Consider the following 27087-nt stretch of genomic DNA (forward strand, 5'->3'; position numbering starts at 1 on the left):
AATTTTTCTGATGACGGTTGGCCTAGCCAACCTAAACATGTAAACTAATAAATTCTAAACCTACGGAATCCTTGGTGTTGATGCTCCATCCTTTATCAAGTTGTGATAACTAGTGTAGTCATACTATATCACGTGACGAGAACAATCAACTTCTTGAACCGTAATTTACACCTTAGCTTCATTTTTCTCGATGTAAAATTGTTCTGATGACGGTTGGCCTAGCCAACCGAAACATGTAAACTAATAAATTCTAAACCTACGGAATCCTTGGTGTTGATGCTCCATCCTTTATCAAGTTGTGATAACTAGTGTAGTCATACAGTATCTATAGTACACCTTTACAACTACACTTGTGGTAACTAGTGTAGTCATACAGTATTTATAGTACACCTTTACACCTACACTTGTGATAACTAGTGTAGTCATACAGTATCTATAGTACACCTTTACAAGTACACTTGTGATAACTAGTGTAGTCATACAGTATCTATAGTACACCTTTACAGGTACACTTGTGATAACTAGAGTAGTCATACAGTATCTATAGTACACCTTTACAAGTACACTTGTGATAAATAGTGTATTCATTGTACTTGAAAAAGTGTACTATAAGTATTGTATGTACACTAAGTGATAAGTAGAGTATTTATACAATCTATAGTACACCTTTACAAGTACACTTGTGATAAATAGTGTATTCATTGTACTTGAAAAAGTGTACTATAAGTATTGTATGTACACTAAGTGATAAGTAGAGTATTTATACAATCTATAGTACACCTTTACAAGTACACTTGTGATAAATAGTGTATTCATTGTACTTGAAAAAGTGTACTATAAGTATTGTATGTACACTAAGTGATAAGTAGAGTATTTATACAATCTATAGTACACCTTTACAAGTACACTTGTGATAAATAGTGTATTCATTGTACTTGAAAAAGTGTACTATAAGTATTGTATGTACACTAAGTGATAAGTAGAGTATTTATACAATCTATAGTACACCTTTACAAGTACACTTGTGATAAATAGTGTATTCATTGTACTTGAAAAAGTGTACTATAAGTATTGTATGTACACTAAGTGATAAGTAGAGTATTTATACAATCTATAGTACACCTTTACAAGTACACTTGTGATAAATAGTGTATTCATTGTACTTGAAAAAGTGTACTATAAGTATTGTATGTACACTAAGTGATAAGTAGAGTATTTATACAATCTATAGTACACCTTTACAAGTACACTTGTGATAACTTGTGTATTCATACAATATCTATAGTACACCTTAACAAGTACACTTGTGATAACTAGTGTAGTCATACAATATCTATAGTACACCTTGACAAGTACACTTGTGATAACTAGTGTAGTCATACAGTATCTATAGTACCCCTTTACAAGTACACTTGTGATACCTAGTGTATTCATTGTACTTGAAAAAGTGTACTATAAGTATTGTATGTACACTAAGTGATAAGTAGAGTATTTATACAATCTATAGTACACCTTTACAAGTACACTTGTGATACCTAGTGTATTCATTGTACTTGAAAAAGTGTACTATAAGTATTGTATGTACACTAAGTGATAAGTAGAGTATTTATACAATCTATAGTACACCTTTACAAGTACACTTGTGATAAATAGTGTATTCATTGTACTTGAAAAAGTGTACTATAAGTATTGTATGTACACTAAGTGATAAGTAGAGTATTTATACAATCTATAGTACACCTTTACAAGTACACTTGTGATACCTAGTGTATTCATTGTACTTGAAAAAGTGTACTATAAGTATTGTATGTACACTAAGTGATAAGTAGAGTATTTATACAATCTATAGTACACCTTTACAAGTACACTTGTGATAACTAGAGTAGTCATACAGTATCTATAGTACCCCTTTACAAGTACACTTGTGATACCTAGTGTATTCATTGTACTTGAAAAAGTGTACTATAAGTATTGTATGTACACTAAGTGATAAGTAGAGTATTTATACAATCTATAGTACACCTTTACAAGTACACTTGTGATAACTAGTGTATTCATTGTACTTGAAAAAGTGTACTATAAGTATTGTATGTACACTAAGTGATAAGTAGAGTATTTATACAATACCTATTGTACACATTTACAAGTACACTATGAATTACTAGTGTAGTATTCAGTTGTTCTAGAATTGTTGATTATACACTGTATATTGGTAGGACTTTTGTCCTCATCATTAGTAATGCAAAATCATAATCATAAAAAGTTTGAAATTTAAATGAAAGAAAATAGTACAAGAAAGAATGTGTATGAATAATACAGTGTTTATATTGCTGTATGTTTTATGATGATATTAAAATTAATTTTTTGGAAAACTGATTGTGATGTTGTTTCTTACAGAAGATTTCTAGGTGATTTTGGGGGGAAAATGCAATAATAGAGAAATAGAAAGGTTTTCCCTTCAGTATAAGAAATTAAGTTTTCCTTAAATACCAACAGAGAAATAACATGAGACAATCATGTGGCCTTATAAATATTTTAATTAACATGAGTCTGTTGTAAAACTACAATGTCTAGCTGATCAACATGTCGCTTTATTTATGTGATTCGTTTGATAAGTCAAGTACCTGTTAAGTCATTGGTCTCCTCAGAAACATTATAGCCATCACAGTTCTGTAGAAGGATACCATGTTCCTGGGGAGGACAACCAAGTGGAATATATAATAACAATAATATGATATATACAACATTTGATATAGCACCCTATCTAGCTAACATAATCGGCACTCTAAAGCGCTTTACAGTACACAGATGTACAATTCACAATTAACATATACGTTAATTGATACAATTTTGAGGCATTCGCAGGAGCTGCCTTATCAGGCGCTAACTACTTGTCCTATGCCACCTGGCTAAAATCTCCCTATGCCTGTGTGCTGGAGATGTTATGTTTTCTGTTTGTAGTGGAACCGTGCTTCCAACAGCGTCATTTATATATAGAACCACCTCATTTGAATGCTACAGCACGGATACCGCAACATCCACCCCAGACCAATTTATACTCCACCTGGGTTGTTGGAGTTGTGTGGGCAGGAAAATAACACTTTCTCTAAATATCCTAGCGTACGATAACTTCGGGAGTCGAACCCTGGCCGTCTGCGTGGAAGGCCGGAGTGTTAACCACTCGACCAATCCGCCAAATGTGGGTTCTGTTACATCCTGGGAAGAACAGTGGTGTAAATCCAACTTTAATTGGGAGTAATTTGCCCATGACCAAAAGGTATGACACAGCATTGTCTCAATGTCCTGGATATCTTAACCAGGTATCAGTACCATCACTCTGTTCCCTTAACTGGATCTGGATAAAAATGTGCAGCAATGATGCTTATCAACCTCAAGGATGCTGTCTGACCTTTGATCGTAGGGCAAGGTCATAGAACATGGACATATTAACTGGGTGTGTGGGTGGAGTAACATTATTAAATGATGTAGGTGTATAACCAGTGTGCATCTGTTCAACAGTTCCCAGCTTTAGCATTTGAAATTAGAAATAGTGAAGTATAACACTGTTATCATGGTTGGGATCTTATTAGAGCATGTACACATATCCCTGTAAAGCTAAATACATGTCGGGTAGAATCAGACTGGACATTATTCTACAACAAAGACAACATTTGAAAGAGGTCTGTAAAAAATCATTTTATTTGTGTTTCAGTATTATCAGTAATAGCAATGATTTTTAATAATAGAACATGACAGCATTATAAGAGATTAATAAATTATATATAAATAAATATGAACATGCAGATATCACCGGGCCAGGGAAAAACAACAATATAACAGCTGGTAATTTTAAACTTGTGTCTGTTGATTTAAAGCAAATGTCCTTTGCATGAGATTGCACAGTCTTGGGTTAATTTTGTCATTATTCAAGCTGCATTGTGATCAGGTTAAAGGGATTTACTTTTCCCCCAGGTGTATCGGGTATAAAAAACTTCAATTCAACAGGTACAATATATTTTTATGAAACTGATGATAATGTATGCCTACATTTACACCAATGTCCACATTGTGATTTACTACCAGCGTCCAGTTCTTCAAAGCTAGCTTAGAAGAACACTTAACGCAAAATTTAAACAAGTTTACTTTAAAGCATTTTAAACTTAAGTTGTATGTAGAATGTTTGATATGGATTTTCTTATGATTATATATATATATATAGACTGACAAAAATATTTGCAAATACCATATTTCACAACAAGAGGGCCATGGGCCTTAACGGTCACCTGAGTCCTACAGTATTTATTTTTGTTGTTGAAATATGTACCAATTTGAGTAAAAAATAGTTAAGTATAATGTTAACTTAACTTTGTCAGGACCATGAGCTGATCATTCCTAGACCGATTTTCAGTGAGATCGGCCTATTAGAACTTGTTTTTAAGTTTGAAATAGGTATTTACAAAATAGCGGCCATGGCAGCCAAATTGTATTTCTGATTGACCCGAAAAATAACAACACTTTGTCAGGACCATGAGGCGATCATTCCTACCAACTTTCAGTTCAATCGGTCCAGCAGAACTTGACTTTAAGTTTGAAATAGGTTTTCAAAATGGCGGCCGTGGCGGCCATATTGGATTTCTGATCGACCCGAAAAATAACAACACTTTGTCAGGACCATGAGGCGATCATTCCTACCAACTTTCAGTTCAATCGGTCCAGCAGAACTTGACTTTAAGTTTGAAATAGGTTTTCAAAATGGCGGCCGTGGCGGCCATATTGGATTTCTGATCGACCCGAAAAATAACAACACTTTGTCAGGACCATGAGGCGATCATTCCTACCAACTTTCAGTTCAATCGGTCCAGCAGAACTTGACTTTAAGTTTGAAATAGGTTTTCAAAATGGCGGCCGTGGCGGCCATATTGGATTTCTGATCGACCCGAAAAATAACAACACTTTGTCAGGACCATGAGGCGATCATTCCTACCAACTTTCAGTTCAATCGGTCCAGCAGAACTTGACTTTAAGTTTGAAATAGGTTTTCAAAATGGCGGCCGTGGCGGCCATATTGGATTTCTGATCGACCCGAAAAATAACAACACTTTGTCAGGACCATGAGTCGATCATTCCTACAAAGTTTCAGTTCAATCAGCCTAGCAGAACTTGACTTTAAGTTTGAAATAGTTTTTCAAAATGGCGGCCGTGGCAGCCATATTGGATTTCTGATCGACCCGAAAAATAACAACACTTTGTCAGGACCATGAGTAGATCATTCCTACCAATTTTCAGTTCAATCAGCCCAGCAGAACTTGACTTTAAGTTTGAAATAGTTTTTCAAAATGGCGGCCGTGGTGGCCATATTGGATTTCTGATCCACCCGAAAAATAACAACACTTTGTCAGGACCATGAGGCGATTATTCCTACAAACTTTCAGTTCAATTGGCCCAGCAGAACTTGACTTTAAGTTTGAAATGTAAAATGTTAACGGACGACGGACAACGACGGACGAAAACAGATAGCAATAGGTCACTTGAGCTAAAGCTCAGGTGACCTAAAAATCCCATTTTGAAAATGTGATCTGTGAAGCTAATCACGGTTTGAACAAACAAACCTTTTACTTATTATCTGATAAACCACATACAAATAAACCCATTAGGTGTTAACCCTTATAGTGTCATATTTCATTAAATTAATTTTATTACTCCAAGACATGGGTATCAAGGAGGGGACCTTATTGGATATAAGCTTACTATGTGCTTCCCCAGGCTAAGGCAAAATACGTAAATTATAGACATCAACTTTGTAAATTACCTTCTTATATGAAATTGTTTTGTCCTGTGTGCTTTTCCTGAATCATTATTATTATTATTATTAAGGAAACATCTTCACTGTGGATGATTTATTGCCTCTAATGGAAAACTGCACACACCTTTAACTTTACTCCATAACGTTGACTTTGGCAATACCCTTTGTCGGTAGTAAACATACCTTAGATCCTACCCTGAACTTTGCTATATTGGAACCTCCGAGTGGTATACATGGCCTAACTTAGCTTTAGGAACATCTAAGTGGTACACATGACATAACTTAGCTATAGGAACCACTAAGTGGTACACATGACTTACCTTAGCTAAAGGAACCTGTAAGTGGTACACATGGCTTAATTTAGCTATATAAGAACCTCTAAGTGGCACACATGACTTAACTTGGCTATATGAACCTCTAAGTGGTACACTTGACTTAACTTAGCTTTAGGAACCTCTTAGTGGTACACATGACTTAGCTAAGCTATAGGAATCACTAAGAGGTACACATGACTTAACTTGGCTATATGAACCTCTGAGTGGTACAATTGACTTGACTTAACTTAGCTTTAGGAACCTCTTAGTGGTACACATGACATAATTTACTCACCCTCCCCTTGTTGATTGGCCATTACTTGGTAATACCAAAATGAGACATGACTATAGGAATCACTAAGACGTACACATGACTTACTTTAGCTATAGAAACCTTAAGTGGTACACATGTCTTAGCTAAGCTATAGTAATCACTAAGAGGTACACATGACTTCCCTTAGCTATATAAACCTGTAAGTGGTCCACATGACTTAGCTAACCCATAGGAATCACTAAGAGTTACACATGAATTGACTTAGCTATAGAAACCTGTATGTGGTACACATGACTTACTTTAGCTATAGAAACCTGTAAGTGGTGCACATGACTTAGCTAACCCATAGGAATCACTAAGGGGTACACATGACTTAACGTGGCTATATGAACCTCGGAGTGGTACAATTGACTTGACTTAACTTACCTTTAGGAACCTCTTAGTGGTACACTTGACTTGGCTAAGCTATAGGAATAACTAAGAGGTAAACATGACTTAACTTGGCTATCTGAACCTCTGAGTGGTACGATTGACTTGACTTAACTTAGCTTTAGAAACCTGTAAGTGGTCCACATGACTTAGCTAACCCATAGGAATCACTAAGATGTACACATGACTTACCCTAGCTAAAGGAACCTGTAAGGGGTACACATGACTTAACGTGGCTATATGAACCTCTGAGTGGCACAATTGACTTGACTTAACTTACCTTTAGGAACCTCTTAGTGGTACACTTGACTTAACTTAGCTTTAGGAACCTCTTAGTGGTACACATGACATAATTTCCTCACCCTCCCCTTGTTGATTGGCCATTACTTGGTAATACCAAAATGAGACATGACTATAGGAATCACTAAGAGGCACACATGACTTACCTTATCTATATAAACCTGTAAGTGGTCCACATGACTTAGCTAAGCTATAGTAATCACTAAGAGGTACACATGACTTAACTTGGCTCCACCAACCTCTAAGTGGTACACTTGACTTAACTTACCTTTAGGAACCTCTTAGTGGTACACTTGACTTAACTTAACTTTAGGAACCTCTTAGTGGTACACATCACTTAGCTAAGCTATAGGAATAACTAAGAGGTAAACATGACTTAACTTGGCTCCACCAACCTCTAAGTGGTACACTTGACTTGGCTAAGCTATAGGAATCACTAAGATGTACACATGACTTACATTAGCTAAAGGAACCTGTAAGTAGTACACATGGCTTAATTTAGCTATATAAGAACCTGTAAGTTGTACACATGACTTACTTTAGCTATAGAAACCTTAAGTGGTACACATGCCTTAGCTAAGCTATAGGAATCACTAAGAGGTACACATGACTTAACTTAGCTATATAAGAACCTGTAAGTGGTACACATGACATAATTTACTCACCCTCACCTTGTTGATTGGCCATTACTTGGTAATACCAAAATGAGACATGATTATTAAAATATATACCAATGAAATATCAAGTTTGCAACATTAAAGCAGGGTACATTTTTGTTTTAATATTTCAGCATGTAACATAATTTTCGTACACAAATGTTATCAAGTATAAATATAAAAAAAGAGGAGAGCACTTTTCACTGGATGAAACAAATAAAAATGGAGATACATTTAAAATCTATTGTAATTCTTATCATAATATGAAAGAAGAAAAAACAGATTTCGTATCATTTCTGTAAATGCTCTTATAGGCAACAAGTGTAAATATATCAAACTTCAGCAACATGACAATGTGGTAAGTGTTAGCACCTCTGGTTACAGCCATGTCACCACATCAATGGAATTCAAACTCAAACATTTGAAGACACAATGTACAGTGATAATAATATATCAACATTAATCAAAATTATCTCAAATTTGTTTCAAGCAAGTTTCCTTCATATTAAATAGAAACACAGACTTAAATCAGATCTAAGAAGTCTGTGAAATAATTAACCAGGAGAACCTCTGAACACACCGTGATCAAGATTTCCTGTAACTTGTATTTCGGAATGAGTATTACAGCTACGTATACCTGCTGGTAAATTTGATCGAGTCCAGTAATTACAACCTTCAGATATAAAAATCTATCCAGGTCTCTTTTATAGGAGTAGAAGCTTTTTATTAAAAAAAGAAAGTGTACATTTTTAACCACTTCACCACCACAACAAAATTTCCAGATTAACAAAACAAGAATTGTCTCTATGTAGGTAAGTAGTTTCCCTTTGTTTTTTGACTGTCTGGTAAATCACTTTGACAATCTGGACTAACAAGATTCCAGTGTGCTACAACATTGTCAAAAGTCTAGTAGTGTTTGTCAATTAAGATGTAAAACAAAAGCATACATGCTTGTGTATATCTTGCAATTAAAAATGAATATTCTAGTACATCAACAACAACCTACTCCGTACGTCAGGTGTAAAAATCTTCCTTTTCATTGACAGTGATGAACAGACAGAATTTAACATGTAGATATTCCATCACAATAAGTGATGAACAGACAGAATTTAACATGTAGATATTCCATCACAATAAGTGATGAACAGACAGAATTTAACATGTAGATATTCCATCACAATAAGTGATGAACAGACAGAATTTAACATGTAGATATTCCATCACAATAAGTGATGAACAGACAGAATTTAACATGTAGATATTCCATCACAATAAGTGATGAACAGACAGAATTTAACATGTAGATATTCCATCACAATAAGTGATGAACAGACAGAATTTAACATGTAGATATTCCATCACAATAAGTGATGAACAGACAGAATTTAACATGTAGATATTCCATCACAATAAGTGTTATTATCTGTCACTCTCTGAACTCTTCTTTGCTCAAGAACATCAGTAATGCTTGCAATAGATTAACACCGATCACGTATGACCATTTCAGAATATGAACTTTGCCCCTGATGTGTCTAGGTCCCCATACTTGCCCCCTCCCCCACCCCCACAGCTTCCCGGTGGTTCATCATCTTCGTCTCTTCTCTGCCAATTAAACCAGGAGGAAGAGCTCGCTGAGCCAGGCCTCTTTAACTGGCTTTTCTTTCTTGCTATGGTTTCTTGTTCCTTAAAAAAACAAAATGGGAATAAACTTTTATAAAGAGAAAAGAGCATTCAGAGCTAGTTGAAATGTCATAATTTTACACACAAATTCATGTTCAAAAAGACTGCTTGCATGCAGTCAAAGTGGAATTTACACACTGTAAACATAACTATAATTTTAGCACTTTATCAAGTTTAACAGCTTATAGTGCCTTGAAGTTGATGAATTGGCACACCCACAAAATCTGCAATAGAAAACAATACACAGGAACATTGATTTGCAGAAGCATAATTTAGCACAATATTTAATGAGTGAAAAGCCCTAAGTAACACATCGCTAAAAAATATATGTTAAAGTAATGCTTTTGTAGCTATATATGTATATAGAAACATATCAAACAGATACATGTATGATATACAGATTTTCACAGAATTGGTCAACAAACAGTCATAAACTAAGTATAAGCACTAAAACCATTTCTAATGCAATTATCAAGCAAGTTTTATTCATCCCTGTGACAATTTATTTTGTATTTTGTAAGAAACCATTGATAGGGAAACATGCATATCAATCACTATTTCATATTCAAGTTAAGCTTTCATGAATTTCATGTTTCATAGTTTTACTTGGAACAAATTAGCAGATTTAAATCTGGCACAAAGCCATTAAGTTTTAAAATTACAAACACTTGTCTGTAAGAAGGTGATTAATTTAATGTTGAATATATTTCACCACTTTACAGTATGAGTGCAATACAGTATACAACAAGCAACTTTAAAGGTTTGTGTGTTACCTGTAAGAACATAGCATTATCTTTACTGAGAGCAATTCTGAGGTCTGAACGGAGTGGAGGGTCAACATCCTTAGCCTGAAGAGATTTATTCATATTCAGTTCCTGTTTCTCTGCATTTTTCGTATCAATCCTTTTGTAGAACAAAACATACGCAGTGTCTTTTGTAAATCTCTGCGTAACATCACAGAAGGAGCTATAGCTTGCATGGGAGACACGGTTGTCATTGAATAAATACCACTTGTCCTGTAAAAAGTCCACGTCGTCTTCGCTCTTGCAGTGGTGAAGGCTATCACAGATTGTATCAGGATCACAGAAAATAGAGTGGCGTGCATAGGAGTAGTAGTGACCACAGTCGGAGGATGTCCCGGAGTGGACCACCACTCCACACAGTCCGTACACCTCACCTCGTTTGGTGTTCACATTAACCCCACATTGTTCTATCTGTCCCGTCACCGCACTACGTAACGACTTCCTTTTATTGACATCCTCCTTTTGGGAAACTGGTGAATTTTCCACTGGAAGGATTAAAGTTCTAGGATATTTGACCTCCTGGAATGTCTTTGACCTTGTCTGGAGCTTAACATCATAGGAGAACCTGAGCAGTGTGAGGATAAGATGGTCTGGTGCCTTCAGCACCTTGAGTTTCCTCTCTCCATCCTGCAGTCCTCCACACTTATCACAGTGATACTTGTTGTCCCCTGTCAGTTTCTCTGGCTGTAGGTAATACTGAAGTAGGTCACTCAGATGTAATTGTTTTACTGCCTCTGACTTAGGCTGCGGAGATGACTTGGCAGTGGTAGGGGAGGACTTCGGTGGCGACTCCGGATCCTCTCCCGTTTTGGAAATCTTCTCCCCATCACCACCTACTAATGCCATCCCATCACCAGAACCTTCTGTATCGGGAAATGCCAGAGGGATATCTGAAAAATGTTCCATCCTTGAGGACTCCTTCATGCAATTCAAACATGTATATGTTGTAACCATTTTTCCACCAAAGTGTTCACGAACAGTTGTTTCAAAATCTTCATCCGATTTGTTTTGGCCGGTTGCCATGTTAACGTCTCCATCTTTATCCTTTTTGCCACAATTATCCTCGATCTCCTTTTTCAGATCAATCACTTCCTGTTCATGCAGCTGATCAATGAGGTATTTAAGGAACTCGGAGCAGTCCTGCTGATGACCTGCAGTGAACCAGGGGGGTCGGGCTGTCCTAAGAAACGTCATTGGTGCATAGGCAGGTCTCTGAGGAGATACATCAAGAGTAATAAAACTACAAAGAGTTTCCCTAATTTCACCTGTCAAAAGACATGTAACATTTTCTGCATATCAATTGCAGTTACCAGGTATCTTGATTACTGTGTCAGTTTAGTAATTCTGACATGCAGCGAATATATAACTTAGCAGAATAATCTATTTCCCACATATACCAACTGACCTAGCATTTTTTTTTCAGTTTTTGGAACACAGTGGTAGATACATTTTTCAACTTTTGATCCAAGATTGATTAACTGATCTTGTAGTCTTTACACTAAGAAAACACTCACTGTTGCTGCCACAATGCAGAGCTAGACAAATGATATGTTTGGGTAAGATACTTAACACTTACTGTGTATACTGTGATATATGATTACTGATGTATAACTGATATATAGTTACGTGTGGATGACTGATATATAATTACCTGTGTATGACAGATATATGATTACCGATGTATAACTGATATATAGTTACCTGTTTATGACTGATATATGATTTCTGATGTATAACTGATATATAGTTACCTGTGTATGACTTATATATAGTTACCTGTGTATGACTGATATATAAATTACTGTGAATGACTGATATATAATTTCCTGTGTATGACTGATATATAATTACTGATGGATAACTGATATATAATTACTGATGTATGACTGATATATAATTACTGATGGATAACTGATATATAATTACTGATGTATGACTGATATATAGTTACCTGTGTATGGCAGATATATGATTACTGATGTATAACTGATATATAATTCCCTGTGTATGACTGATATATAGTTACCTGTGTATGGCAGATATATGATTACTGATGTATAACTGATATAGAGTTACCTGTGTATGACAGATATATGATTACCGATGTATAACTGATATATAGTTACCTGTGTACGACAGATATATGATTACTGATGTATAACTGAAATATAGTTACCTGTGTATGACAGCTATATGATTACTGATGTATAACTGATATATAATTACCTGTGTATGACTGACATATAGTTACCTGTGTATGACTGATATATAATTACTGATGTATAACTGATATATAATTACTGATGTATGACTGATATATAATTACCTGTGTATGACTGATATATAGTTACTGATGTATAACTGATATATAGTTACCTGTGTATGACTGATATATAGTTACCTGTGTATGACTGATATATGATTACTGATGTATAACTGATATATAGTTACCTGTGTATGACAGATATATGATTACTGATGTATAACTGATATATAGTTACCTGTGTATGACTGATATATGATTACTAATGTATAACTGATATATAGTTACCTGTGTATAACTGATATATAGTTACCTGTGTATGACTGATATATAGTTACCTGTGTATGACTGATATATGATTACTAATGTATAGCTGATATATAGTTACCTGTGTATAACTGATATATAGTTACCTGTGTATGACTGATATATAGTAACCTGTGTATGACTGATATATGATTACTAATGTATAGCTGATATATAGTTACCTGTGTATAACTGATAATATAGTTACCTGTGTATAACTGATATATAGTTACCTGTGTATGACTGATATATAGTTACCTGTGTATGACTGATATATGATTACTAATGTATAGCTGATATATAGTTACCTGTGTATAACTGATAATATAGTTACATGTGTATAACTGATATATAGTTACCTGTGTATGACTGATATATAGTTACCTGTGTATGACTGATATTTAATTACCTGTGTATGACTGATATATGATTACTGATGTATAACTGATATATAGTTACCTGTGTATGACTGATATATAGTTACCTGTGTATGACTGAGAAATGCAAAGACGTACTGCAGCTTTACCATCAGGGGTTGATGTGGAGATGGACCATGTGCTAAAACTGCCCTCCTAAAACTGAACAATTACACCTATTGTTCACTTTGTAATATAATACAAAATACCAAGAACACCTCATTATAAAAGTACACATACTGGTAGTACAGGGAGAACACATACATGAACTGATATGGAATAGAGAAACATGTCTAAACTACTGTTGTGTAGATATGTAAGAAAAATATTCAAATGACAAATAAAAAGGTTTATAATCCTTTTCAAGGGCAAATCACGTTAAACAAAAAATAAGAATTCCAAGAGAGTGGATGTGTCGCCTGCTTAGCGCTTTTAGTAAGAAAAGTTGAAGCTCGACAGAAAACCCCGTAATATATGTTGAACATTATTGCTTCTAGCATTACCGTACATAATTTGAAAGCAATTGATCAAAAATAAAAAGTTCTTGCATTTACTACACATTGCCCTTATATGGCAATAAAAGGGGCACAACTCCACCAAAAATGCACGTAAACCTCTGAAAAGGGAACTTGTCCAAGCTATATTGGTATGCAATATGTGTACCAAGTTTGAGTTCAATCAACCTCAGGGAACTCAAGTTATTGCACAGAAACCTTGTTTCGGACGACGCAACCGCCGACGCCGACAAAGTCATACCTATATGTTGCCTTGCGTTGCAGGCGACAAAATGACAATCTCTCCCTTAATTATGGGAAATGATATCAACATTTACAGGAAAAAAATCATCTTACCATTTCTAATCACTTATGATTGCCCACATAATTCATCTTAATAAAGGGGAGATAATCTGAACTTAGCTTTGTTCTGTAGGATATGGATATAGTCCGAACTATTCTGACGTTTTATCGACTTTTTTCATACCGGTCTGTCGTCAATTAACGTCAGAACTCAGGCCCTCTATAATATGCAGGAAATATGCGCCCTGCGCCCAGAGCGCACTTCAAACTGATATTTTAGAAACAAATCGTCACTTTCACACACATGTCGCACATGGATCGAAAGATCTATTCATTATGCACAAGATGAACATACATAACATGCCTCAAACAACCAACACAATCACTAAAAACATGTTTTTTCAAACTTACTCTGTTTTACTCTAGTTTTTTGATAGCCCCGCCTTCTAATGTCACGTGACTAAAATCTCGCCGGCCTGCGTCATACCGTTGGGAAATACCTTTGGTAACGTAAGATCTCGTCAAGTCATGTGACATTGCTCATGGCCTAATTTCCATTAAAAACATGGGTTGGTACAGAAAACGTTGGAAAATACTTTTCGTAATGATCTTTGAAACATGTTATTGATACCCCCTAGTGCATAATGAACAGATCTTTCGATCCATGTGCGACATGTGTGTGAAAGTGACAATTTGTTTCTAAAATATCAGTTTAAAGTGTGCTCCGGGCGCGGGGCGCATATTTCCCGCATATTATAGAGGGCCGGAGTTCTGATGTTAATCTACGACAGACCGATATGAAACAAGAGGCCCAAGAGGGCCTGTATCGCTCACCTGAATATTTAAGCAGTCATACATAGCAAAATATTCTCATTAAATATTATATTGCACTAAAAACATTCCCTCACAAACTTTGTTGGCTCCATCTGTTGAAATTACCAGCAAAATATTATTATAAGATTCTATGCTTTTTGATTCTTCTTCAGAAGTTGCTTGACATATTTTTCCCTGTGATCTTGTAAGTAGGTCAATGTCATTTTCCTTCTCAAATTGGTTAGCTCTATTCCAAAAAGCTACCAGCCAAATCTTATGAATCCATTCCTTTTAGTTCTCAAGAACAAATCCATTAAAATGTTGTTGACCTCTGTGACCTCTAAAGTAGGTTGAGGTCATTTTCATTTGCAAACTTTGGTGAGCTCTATCCCGGGAAGTCACCAGCCAAATATTATAATTTTATGCCTTTTAATTCTTCAGAAGAAGCTGTTTGAACTGTTTGACATATTTGAACGCTGTGACCTTGAAAGTAGGTCAAGGTCATTTTCATTCGCAAACTTTGTTTGGCTCTTTCCCAGGAAGCCACCTGCCAAATATTAAGATTTTATAACTACCAGTTCTTCAGAAGAAGTCGTTTAAAGTGTTTGACATATCTGCCTCATGTGACCTTAAAAGAAGGTCAAGGTCATTTTCATTCTCAAACTTTGTTCGGCTCTTTCCTAGGAAGCTACAAGCCAAATATAGAGATTATATACCTTTCAGTTCTTCAGAAGAAGTCGTTTGAAGTGTCTGACACATTTGACTCCTGTGACCTTGAAAGAAGGTCAAGGTCATTTTCATTCTCAAACTTTGTCGGGCTCTATCCAAGGAAGCCATCAATCAAAAATAAAGATTCTATACCTTTCAGTTCTTCAGAAGAAGTCATTTGAAGCTTTTGACATATATGACCCCTGTGACCTTGAAAGTAGGTCAAACTAGTTTTCATTCTCAAACTTTGTTGGGCTCTATCCCAGGAAGCCACCAGCCAAATATAAAGATTATATACCTTTCAGTTCTTCAGAAGAAGTCGTTTGAAGTGTTTGACACATTTGACCCCTGTGACCTTGAAAGAAGGTCAAGGTAATTTTCATTCTCAAACTTTGTTGGGCTCCATCCAAGGAAGCCATCAGCCAAATATGAAGATTCTATACCTTTTAATTCTTCAGAAGAAGTCGTTTGAAGTTTTTGACATATTTGACCCCTGTGACCTTGAAAGTAGGTCAAACTAATTTTCATTCTCAAACTTTGTTGGTCTCTATCCCAGGAAGCCACCAGCCAAATATAAAGATTCTATACCTTTCAGTTCTTCAGAAGAAGTCGTTTGAAGTGTTTGACACATTTGACCCCTGTGACCTTGAAAGTAGGTCAAGGTCATTTTCATTCTCAAACTTTGTTGGGCTCTATCCCAGGAAGCCATCAGCCAAATATGAAGATTCTATACCTTTTAGTTCTTTAGAAGAAGTCGTTTGAAGTTTTTGACATATTTGACCCCTGTGACCTTGAAAACAGGTCAAGGTCATTTTCGTTCTCAAACTTTGTAGGGCTCCTACCAACGAAGCTTTCAGCCAAATATCATGACTCTAGGCCTGTTCGTTCTTCAGAAGAAGTTGTTTAAAGGAAAAGTTGACGGACGAGGACGGACGACGGACGCCGCGCCACGGCATAAGCTCACTTGGCACTTTGTGCCAGGTGAGCTAAAAAGTCAATAAAACGTCAGAATAATTCGGACTATATGGAAAAAACAACTTAAATTCAGGATGTTGCCTGTATCTGTTAAATCTGTTAAAAAAGAGGGAGCTTTTTATAATGATCACTGGTAACAGGTTGTTTTATATGATAAGGTGTGTAAACTTACTCATCACACATAAACAGGGTCTGTATTACACTGTTCAGGAAACAGGTGTTCCCCAGGTTGAAGAGCCCTGTTTTCCCAGTTTCAGATTTCTGTGTGACTTTTGATAAATAATTAGAACTGTCTGATTTCTGAGCTGTCCACTTGTTTTCATCCAACTTGGTTCTCATAGAATCAGCATCAGGTTTTGGATAGTCCTACAACACAAGAAACGTTATTATGGCAGTGTGGGGACCCTGTACATCACTCGGGGGACCCTGTACATCACTCGGGGGACCCTGTACATCACTCGGTCACTTTGTTTGTATTTCATCTTAACTTATTTGCAAATGCAAAACATGTTATAACGTAATGTATGTGTCATGAGTCCAGGTAAACTTTCAGCCAAAATTGTAACATTTTAACATTCTGTAACATCTATTCTTCCAGATATTTTTCTGGTAAATGTATTCCACATTAAATGTATGGAGATGTTAATGATGAAACCACCGTAACTTCTGACCTTAAAAAGCACCAGCACAGAATCGTAGAGGTCTGGGTATCCAGCGTGGAGGTACATACAGCAGTGTACCACATCAGCTAGCCTACTCAGGGCGTGTACAGCCTCCGTAGATCTCTCCTGTTTTAACTTCCTGTATATCACTGGGATCAAAGGAAGTATCTACAACAAAGGAAGTACAGATGTTACTGCTTGTTTAAAATATTCACATGTAACTTGCAATTAACAAGCATTGAAATGTTTTTCACTTTGTTGAAGCAAAAGCTATAGATAATTTACTAGGAAAATCCTGTTCAGAGCACATGCATCTTCTATATATATCAAAACAGGTGGCAAAACCTTCGGGCAGGTGAGCTAATAATGGATGTCCTTAAAGTCAGGAGTCTGTAAAGTGAGATTATAATAAAGGATGTCCTTTAAACCAGGTGTCAGTAGTCAGGTTACAATAAAGGATGTCCTTTAAACCAGGTGTCAGTAGTCAGGTTACAATAAAGGATGTCCTTTAAACCAGGTGTCAGTAGTCAGGTTACAATAAAGGATGTCCTTTAAACCAGGTGTCAGTAGTCAGGTTACAATAAAGGATGTCCTTTAAACCAGGTGTCAGTAGTCAGGTTACAATAAAGGATGTCCTTTAAACCAGGTGTCAGTAGTCAGGTTACAATAAAGGATGTCCTTTAAACCAGGTGTCAGTAGTCAGGTTACAATAAAGGATGTCCTTTAAACCAGGTGTCAGTAGTCAGGTTACAATAAAGGATGTCCTTTAAACCAGGTGTCAGTAGTCAGGTTACAATAAAGGATGTCCTTTAAACCAGGTGTCAGTAGTCAGGTTACAATAAAGGATGTCCTTTAAACCAGGTGTCAGTAGTCAGGTTACAATAAAGGATGTCCTTTAAACCAGGTGTCAGTAGTCAGGTTACAATAAAGGATGTCCTTTAAACCAGGTGTCAGTAGTCAGGTTACAATAAAGGATGTCCTTTAAACCAGGTGTCAGTAGTCAGGTTACAATAAAGGATGTCTGTTAAACCAGGTGTCAGTAGTCAGGTTACAATAAAGGATGTCATTTAAACCAGGTGTCAGTAGTCAGGTTACAACAAAGGATGTCCTTTAAACCAGGTGTCAGTAGTCAGGTTACAATAAAGGATGTCCTTAAAGTCAGGAGTCTGTAAAGTGAGATTATAACAAGTTATTTCAACTTACATCAATCACTCATATTGGCCCAGATGTAATCATGTTATAATAAGTGCACAGGGGACTAAATGTTGGAGGAAACCGGAGTAACTTGAGAAATTCCATGGGGTCAGGCAGGGTGTAACCCCATAACTTTTCATGTCCAATTGGGGAATCAAACCCCTGCCACCTTGATGAAAGACAAGTGCGCTATCCACGGCACCCCCTCCCCCACTGACCACACAACTTAACTTGAAGTGTATTCAAGGCATTGGTAGAATTTTGGCAATTCTAAAAACATTAAGTAAATATATATGTTAAATGATTAATTCTGTAAGATATAATATTACCTTGTGGAATGGCTCTGGAGAATGTTGAAAGCTGAACAACATGTGTGACAAAACATTGATGGCAGAATTACGAACAAAAGGGAACGTCACTTTCTCAAACACCTGTAGGAAATAAAAAAAGATATTTTTTTATATAAAATAAATAATGCTGCAAAAAATAGGACCCTTGATAATTGAATATCTGGCCTGTATGCATAAAGACATGACACACATCACTTATAAATGAGAGACAGTCACTATATCATATATGTTTTCTATGTACAGTACACAGGATTATCACGGAGTCCGGTACACTCTGTACAGTACACAGGATTATCACGGAGTCCGGTACACAGGATAATCACGGAGTCCGGTATACAGGATTATCACGGAGTCCGGTACACAGGATTATCACGGAGTCCGGTACACAGGATTATCACGGAGTCCGGTACACAGGATTATCACGGAGTCCCGTACACAGGATTATCACGGAGTCCGGTACACAGGATTATCCCGGACTCACCGGTACACAGGATTATCACGGAGTCCCGTACACAGGATTATCACGGAGTCCCGTACACAGGATTATCACGGAGTCCGGTACACAGGATTATCACGGAGTCCGGTACACTTTGTCACAGATCTATTTGGATCTCTAGATCTCTTGTATTTTATTTTTGTGCAAATGATTTAAAATACTTTTGATTACAATTTTTGTTTAATTAATTCTGTGTACCTTGATTTATAACCTGATTATCGGTAATGTAAATATTAATGATTTATAACCTGATTATCGGTAATGTAAATATTAATGATTTATAACCTGATTATCGGTAATGTAAATATTAATGAGTTACATGTAGATGATGCTTATAAATTATGGAACTTATAAACTATAAAATATATAAACTAAAATACAAAAATACTTGTTAATCCTGATGCTGTTTGTCAAAACATTGTCAATACAACCTAGCAAGGCACTGTTGTTGGTTCATTCTTTACATATTGATAATGTCTCCATATCATACAGAAGAAAAATAAAGAGGACTCCAAATACATAAAAGTCATATAGTCGTATCAGTATTAGTTATCAGTAATACTGGTATAATTGGACCCTCTATAAAATGCTAGATCTACCATTGCTGTCTGCCTCCAGCTCGTATTTACTGACCTGTTCAATCTTTGACTCTGTAACACTGATCAGAATACTGTATCGTTTCACTGCTGCCAAACCCTTTAGGAACGCTATGATCCATTGGTCAATGTTTCTGGCTGTGGGCCACTGTAACCAATCCACGATCCTCTGAAGGGCGGCTGTCATACTGAAATTATCTATGGCCGGATTGTTAATCGTGAACTTCACAACAACCTTTAACATTTCTGTTGGTATGTGCTGGGCGAGAGCTCCAAGACAGAAAGATGGCTCCACACCAGCTTCATCAACGGAGGATATTATACCAAAGATTGCTTTCAGTGACATCATCACCACTTCCGAGTCAGTCTTGTCCCAAATATCTTTTATCAGGCAAGAGATATCTTCTGCCCCCAGCACATATTGATGAACATCTTCATGGTTATCGGGAACAGAACAGATGCTAAGTGCATCTATAAGAGAGACACAAAAGCGTCCAGTAAAATCTCCTTTAGGTATACAGGAGCGGAACTCCTTCAGAAACTTAACAAAGTTAGAAATACACGGGAGGGAAGGATGTTCCCTGACGTAGCTGATGGCCTTGGCTTCAATGACCTGCATGTGACTGCTACATACTGAAGAGCACTGCAGCAGAATCATACTCTCATGGAGAAGGGTGACTGCATTAGCTTCATTTCTATAGGTACTGGACAAGAGAGTTAGCAGGAACTGACGATTGAAATATTCCTCAAAGACAGACAAATTGTATTTGGCCCATAGCTTGTACACAGATAACCCCTCACTGAGAGCTACGTCAGAGTCTCCCTCCAGATACCATTTAGACATTAACTCCAGAACAGACTGTATGACTTTAACGGGTTGTGGCTGAGAACCTCGAGTAGCTATCTTCTGGATCAGCTGCTTCTTCAAGCTGTCTGGATGTGCAGAAGACAGGATCCCAACCAATATATTGTCCATCTTGTTTTAATTTATACCTTCAAACTGTAAAAGAGCAAATGTAGCTATGAGAATATGCATGACTGACAATTCCTGGTATTAAGCAATCACTTGAACAATTTTCCTTTTCTGAAACGAAAAGATGTAATTCATGTAATGTACATGACACACAAAGTATAATCACAATGTCGTAATTAATATGTGAAACAATTTTTAAACAAAATTTTATTCTGTTATAACAAGCTAAAGCAATATTAATATCAAGAAAAAACTTGAAGAGTTTAATGTTTGTTTTATTTAAAGAAAATTTCCTGTTACTTTCCTTTCACAGCCAGTCAGGTTTTATAACATTTGTAGGCAAAGGGTATTTTACACAACCTATTGTAAAGGAAAGGGGAAAAAACACATTAGTCTCAAACACAGATAGCCCTATTTTGGGCATGTTGTTTTTTTCAAAATGAGGTACTAATATATAACTGATCTTTTGTCAACTTTTGGAGACTAGTTTCAGGAAAACTTCAAATGAGGCGGTATTACTGGTAGGAAAGATTAACCAAATTGGTTTTAAAAATAGCACCATCCCAGAGGCGGATCCAGAGGGGTTTTCTGGGCTTCAGGAAACCCCCCCACCCTGAGAATTTTCTTTAAAAATCATGTATTTTCACCATTTTCCTCAATTTTTCCCCACATGGAAACCCCCCCAGGAAATTTGGAAACCCCCCTAAAAAGGTTTCTGGATCCGCCACTGCATGATCCTCATACCAACAGACCAACAAACAAGACACATTTTTGCTACCAAAGACGTACACATACAAATACTCAAGAGTTCCTTCAATGGAACCTCCTACAGGTGGCAGCAGTACAGTGCACAACACTAACCATTGTAAAACTACTAAACAATAACAAATATCACAGTACAAATCTTCATGTAATGCAGTCCAACTAATAATAACAAGACACTGGTGTTTAATCGTCAACATTACAGTGCCATTTAGCTTTAACCACCAACTTGCGTATAATACGCAAACTCGCCTATTATACGCCAGATGGAGTATGGATTTGTTACTAAAAATAACCCAAATCGCTTTAACAGTAACTTTTGTAAGATATTATTAAAAATTGCATTAATACACGACAAGGTAAATAATATTTTGCTAAAAGATGTTTACTGAAAGCGTTGGCTACTTAGAAACTTGATGTAACTTTACCGGAAGTATTGCATCTATTTTTGGTACTTTCCCACATGCACATAAATTTTATTTTTGCATTTGTATTATGTTTCATGACTGAATAAATGCGACTTGGACAATTAATTTGAAAAAGTTCAGATTAAAGTGATTTTGGCTATTTTTAGTAACAAATCCATACCTCTATTGGCGTATAATAGGTGAGTTTGTTTATTATATGCAAGGGTTCCGGGTTGTTTCGCCCCAAATCCTGTTCGCCCTAGGTTGTATCACGCCAGGTTGTTTCGCCCTAAAACAAACATTTTAGGGCGAAACATTGTTGGCATTTTCTTTTTATTTGTTTTAAGTCACAAATTAAGTCTTCTTAGTCTTTCATATCATTAAAATCAGTTTTATTAAAAATAAAATGTGTTTGTGTTGTTTTCAGTACATTGTAAAGCAAAAAACTGATTACGTATTATAACATATATTGAATTTAATTTTAGAAATAAGTAAGGATAGTGAAATGAAGCAAAAATGGTGTAATTTTAAAAAATTGCGGGGTATACAACAATATTATTTTTCCATGTTAACACATTAAGTCTAGTGTACGACTGTACGCATACTCGTCGCCGTGTGACTATGTTTTCTTTACTTGATTTCTGCACACGTCTGTGTTGTTTTTTGCTAATTGGAGAATCTGTCCATTTTGAGAAGTTTTGATAGTACCGACCAATACAAATTAATATGCATATTTGAGTAGATAATTTTGAGTAGGGAACTTGTCATAAATAGAGCATTTCTCAGTACTGTGTTATTATTCAACATTAGTAATGTTGAATTATAACACAGTATTGAGAAATGCTCTATTTATGACAAGTTACAAAATGCACAAATCATCCATAACATAATTTACGTTATGGATGATTTGTGCAACCCCGTGGTTCGACGCAGAAAGCATGGTATCTGATGTGATGTGTGTGACCGTTGGCAGCTTAGAACCTGCCAGACTGGTAAGTACATTATTATACAAGTATATTTAATGTATTTTGTAAATTGCCAATGTTTATTTCATAATTAAAATGTACACATCTGCTTAACAATTAAAATACGTATCTACGTACTTGGGGAATTATTTACATTTCGTATACATCTCTAGAGAAAGTATTCATTTATTTTCATTCTTATACGCAATTAATATACGTATGTAGTTTCAGTCTATATACGCAATTTGTATCTAATCTATGTCCATTTCGTATACGTATCTATGTACTTAGAGAAATTTAGTTTCATTATATGTCCATATCTTATCTATATATTATAAGTATCGTACTTAAAGAAATTAATTTAGTTTCATTATATGTCCATATCTTATCTATATATCATAAGTATTGTACTTAAAGAAATTAATTTAGTTTCATTATATGTCCATATCTTATCTATATATTATAGATATTTATAATTAAAGTATTAATTTCTTTTCATTATTATACGCAATTTGTACCTAATCTATGTCCATCTCGTATACGTATCTATGTACTTAGAGAAATTAATTTAGTTTCATTATATGTCCATATCTTATCTATATATTATAAGTATCGTACTTAAAGAAATTAATTTAGTTTCATTATATGTCCATATCTTATCTATATATTATAAGTATCGTACTTAAAGAAATTAATTTAGTTTCATTATATGTCCATATCTTATCTATATATTATAGATATTTATAATTAAAGTATTAATTTCTTTTCATTATTATACGCAATTTGTACCTAATCTATGGCCATTTTGTATACGTATCTATGTACTTAGAGAAATTTGTTTGATATAAAGTGGCTGACGTGACAGGGTACTTTTTAATTGTTTTTAAACATTTTTAACGTTAAAATATATACAGGTGAATTTTATAAGGAACAACATTACTTAATTGAGGTAAAGAAATGAAAATGATAATATACAGTATATTCTGGATATTAGTATCTATATTATATCTTGATTCAGGAGAAAGATAAGTTTTTTTAACTTTTAACATGATGTTTATGACTTCAAGAATTATTTTTGTTTGGGCGAAACAACCTGGGGCGAACGAGATTTGGGGCGAAACAACCCGGCACTAATAAGTGGTTTTCCCCGACCTGGTTATAGATCAGGCTATTAGCTGCTTAGCCAGACACCGGTCGCCTTCTTTTAGTTTTCTTAAAGGCCCATTTAGACGGGCAACTTCTCTCTATATATCCTTACTATTTTACTTAATTTTGGAAAGGCAGTTTTGTCAAAATGGGCTAAATATCAGCTTTATGGATAGGTAGAAAGAAACTGAAGGCCAGGAAAAGTATAAATTTAATTGTTTTGAAAACTAGGGTGAATTTCTTGAGATCTGTTACAGTCCCTCATTAAGTGTACTGCAAGTAACATTCTTTCCGTTAATGACAAATATTCAAATTTAATCCAAAACATATCGCCCGTTGGTGGCCGGGGGTACCGAAGATTTGGCACTCGGCCGTTTCAGTACCGTGTATGGAACGAGTAAGGCAGGCTTAGGAAATGTTGACAAATCAATATACATACCAAACATATTAAGGAAATAAACTACAGCGCATAAGCCTGTCATAATAAAAAGACAACTCTAGTTCAACAGATCAACTTACGATGACAATTCATATTTTCTGTCTTGATCAGTGTGTGTTTGCTTGTCATTTTGACATAGACGTTTATAACCTTCTTTGTGAAGAGTTCCTTGTTAGTCTCGCACTTTAAAATATTCATTCCTGTAAGTCAGTATTTAACTAAAGTTAGTACATTAAATATTTTCTTCTAAATATTTAAATAACCACAGCTATTGGATATATAGGCACTTAAAATTGAAATAACAGATATATTTCAAAATATGAATTTGGGGGCTTTACTAAAGATCTGCTTAATTTCATGAACTGACCAGAACATAGCGCGATTAACCGGTTATCCGGACGCGAAAAGGGCACAAGAATCATTAAATCAAAGTGCCAAGGGCACTCAGGGATGCTGTGTATGAAGGATTCAAATTATGAATTATGGCAGTAAATGATAAAGAACATGTTGTTGAGTAAGGGTCATAATAGCCCATCCCTAAATCATAATTTTCAATAAAACTAACAAGCAGAGTATTGCTAAAACAATATAGGTCCCTTACTGGCTACCATTAGCAGCATAAAAATAAGTAACGATGACCTTGACCCAACAGCCCTGAAATTGAAACTTGTCTGATATTATGGTCCTTAATTAGTGTTTCAAATCGATGGAAATCCTTCAAGGAATGAAGCTACTACAGCGCAGACAATGATATTTTTAAAAAACAGCAACAGTGACCTTGACCAGACAACCCTGCAAAATTGTCCCGTAAGATTATGGGAAAGTTTAAGATTAAATGAAGTATAAAAAAAATGTTATATAAATAATATAAATAAATAATTTATGATATTATTATTACAATTTGTTATTATCATGATTAATTATACAAAAAAATAAAAAGAGATTGTATTATTTCCAGTGCGTGTGTGTATCTCTCCTTCTCTCGATATTGTAACGAAGGTTAAATACCTATATAATTATTCAGTTTCTGTTTAATGTGAATAATATGTATATACGTTTTTAATTTTTGATGTTCAATATGCTACTTGTATTATACTAATCGGGCCATTATCTAGAGACTGTACTGGGAAGCTATCTACAAACACGTTAGTCACAGTTGCTGTCGCATTGAGAAGCTATCTACAAACTCGTTAGGCACAGCTGATGACGGCTACTTTAGTATAAGTCAACATTCTCTTTCACTTGGAGACTTTCCGTTGAGACAAAGAAAACACGAAGCCTACTTTATCAAGGACAGTTATCAAACAGTCGTTGAACAATTGCAAGTAGCCAGCATGAAACTACGCAATGATGGCCAAGGGGAGAAAACTCTTACACACACACTTTAGAGTATGTAGTAATTTGAACCAAATATAGTTCGGAACTTTCACTGATTTAAAACGCCACTGTTCAACATCTTTACATATTTTCTTTGATTCTTTTTTGTCTTAAACAGATATAATGAACACATTATCTAAAGATTTTTCGCGGAAGGAGATAAAGAGTGGTAGAATCCCCAAGCTTAAATGTTTTTAAATCTAGATTCAACAAACATTGGGTCAATCATCCAATCAAGTTTTTACCATCGTGCTACTAATATGTAATATAAGTTGTATACGCGTCCTCTGCGTAACCTGTAAATAAGTGAATGACTATGAAGAAGCGTCAACAGAAGCAATGTATTATGCTTACGAAGACGTCGACCACCATGAACCATGAACCACTACCGCCCTTTAAGTTAACATCAACTCTGTTATTATACTCATGTTTTTTCGAAATACAAGCTCTTTGTAGCTTATGTTGTATGTTTCGTAAAATCGATACCTTTTTAAACATGTTTGATGAAGACCATACCACCAACCTAAAGAAATTGTGGGGATTCATCAAAAGTAAAAGATCGGAAAACACCATTAAGGCAGAAGGGAATACTATATAGCGCTAGTATCAACAAGGCTAACATCCTCAACCGACAGTTTACATAAGTCTTCACAAAGGAGGGTTTGAGTTCTGTACCCAATAAAGGTGTTAGCCCCTACCCAGATCTGCCAGAGATCGTCATTCATCCTCCTGGAGTGATGAAGTTGCTGAAGAATATCAACATCCACAAAGCCACTGGCCCTGGTGCTATCCCAGGACAGCTCCTGAAAGAACTAGCAGAGAAGGTAACACCGGTCCTAACATTGATATCCAAGGCATCATTAAACCAGGGACGGATACCAGACATGTGGAAAGAAGCTGTGGTCACGCCTCTCTTCAAGAAGGGGGATCGAGGGAAGGCCTCCAACTGTCGTCCAGTATCCCTTACCTCCATCACATGCAAGATCATGGAGCATATATTTCACAGCAACATCAATGGTTATCTGGAAAATCATCCTTCCAGCATGTATTCCGAAGAGCACGATCATGTGAAAGCCAATGTATCCTTACATTGTAGGACTTAGTAAATTGACTCAATACCGGAGAACAGATTGACCGTGTATACGTACTCCTCGACTTCTCAAAAGCCTTTGATATGGTCCCT

General features: G+C 35.7%; 1 protein-coding gene across 1 annotated transcript; it reads right to left on the reverse strand.

Moving 5' to 3' along the window:
- Positions 1 to 7649: 7649 nt before the first annotated feature.
- On the reverse strand, positions 7650 to 24874 carry LOC110458674 (ubiquitin carboxyl-terminal hydrolase 38-like). The gene is made up of 8 exons (XM_021510515.1): positions 24608 to 24874; positions 19873 to 20835; positions 18723 to 18824; positions 17209 to 17367; positions 16710 to 16903; positions 13313 to 13406; positions 10230 to 11471; positions 7650 to 9459 (listed from the first exon to the last, which is right to left on the reverse strand). Exons 2-8 carry the CDS (start codon positions 20809 to 20811, stop codon positions 9280 to 9282), a joined length of 2910 nt encoding a protein of 969 aa, XP_021366190.1. The 5' UTR covers positions 20812 to 20835; positions 24608 to 24874; the 3' UTR covers positions 7650 to 9279.
- Positions 24875 to 27087: the final 2213 nt, after the last annotated feature.

The sequence above is a fragment of the Mizuhopecten yessoensis genome, unplaced genomic scaffold (genome assembly GCF_002113885.1).
Source record: "Mizuhopecten yessoensis strain PY_sf001 unplaced genomic scaffold, ASM211388v2 scaffold9685, whole genome shotgun sequence".
In the NCBI taxonomy this organism is placed as follows: domain Eukaryota; kingdom Metazoa; phylum Mollusca; class Bivalvia; order Pectinida; family Pectinidae; genus Mizuhopecten; species Mizuhopecten yessoensis.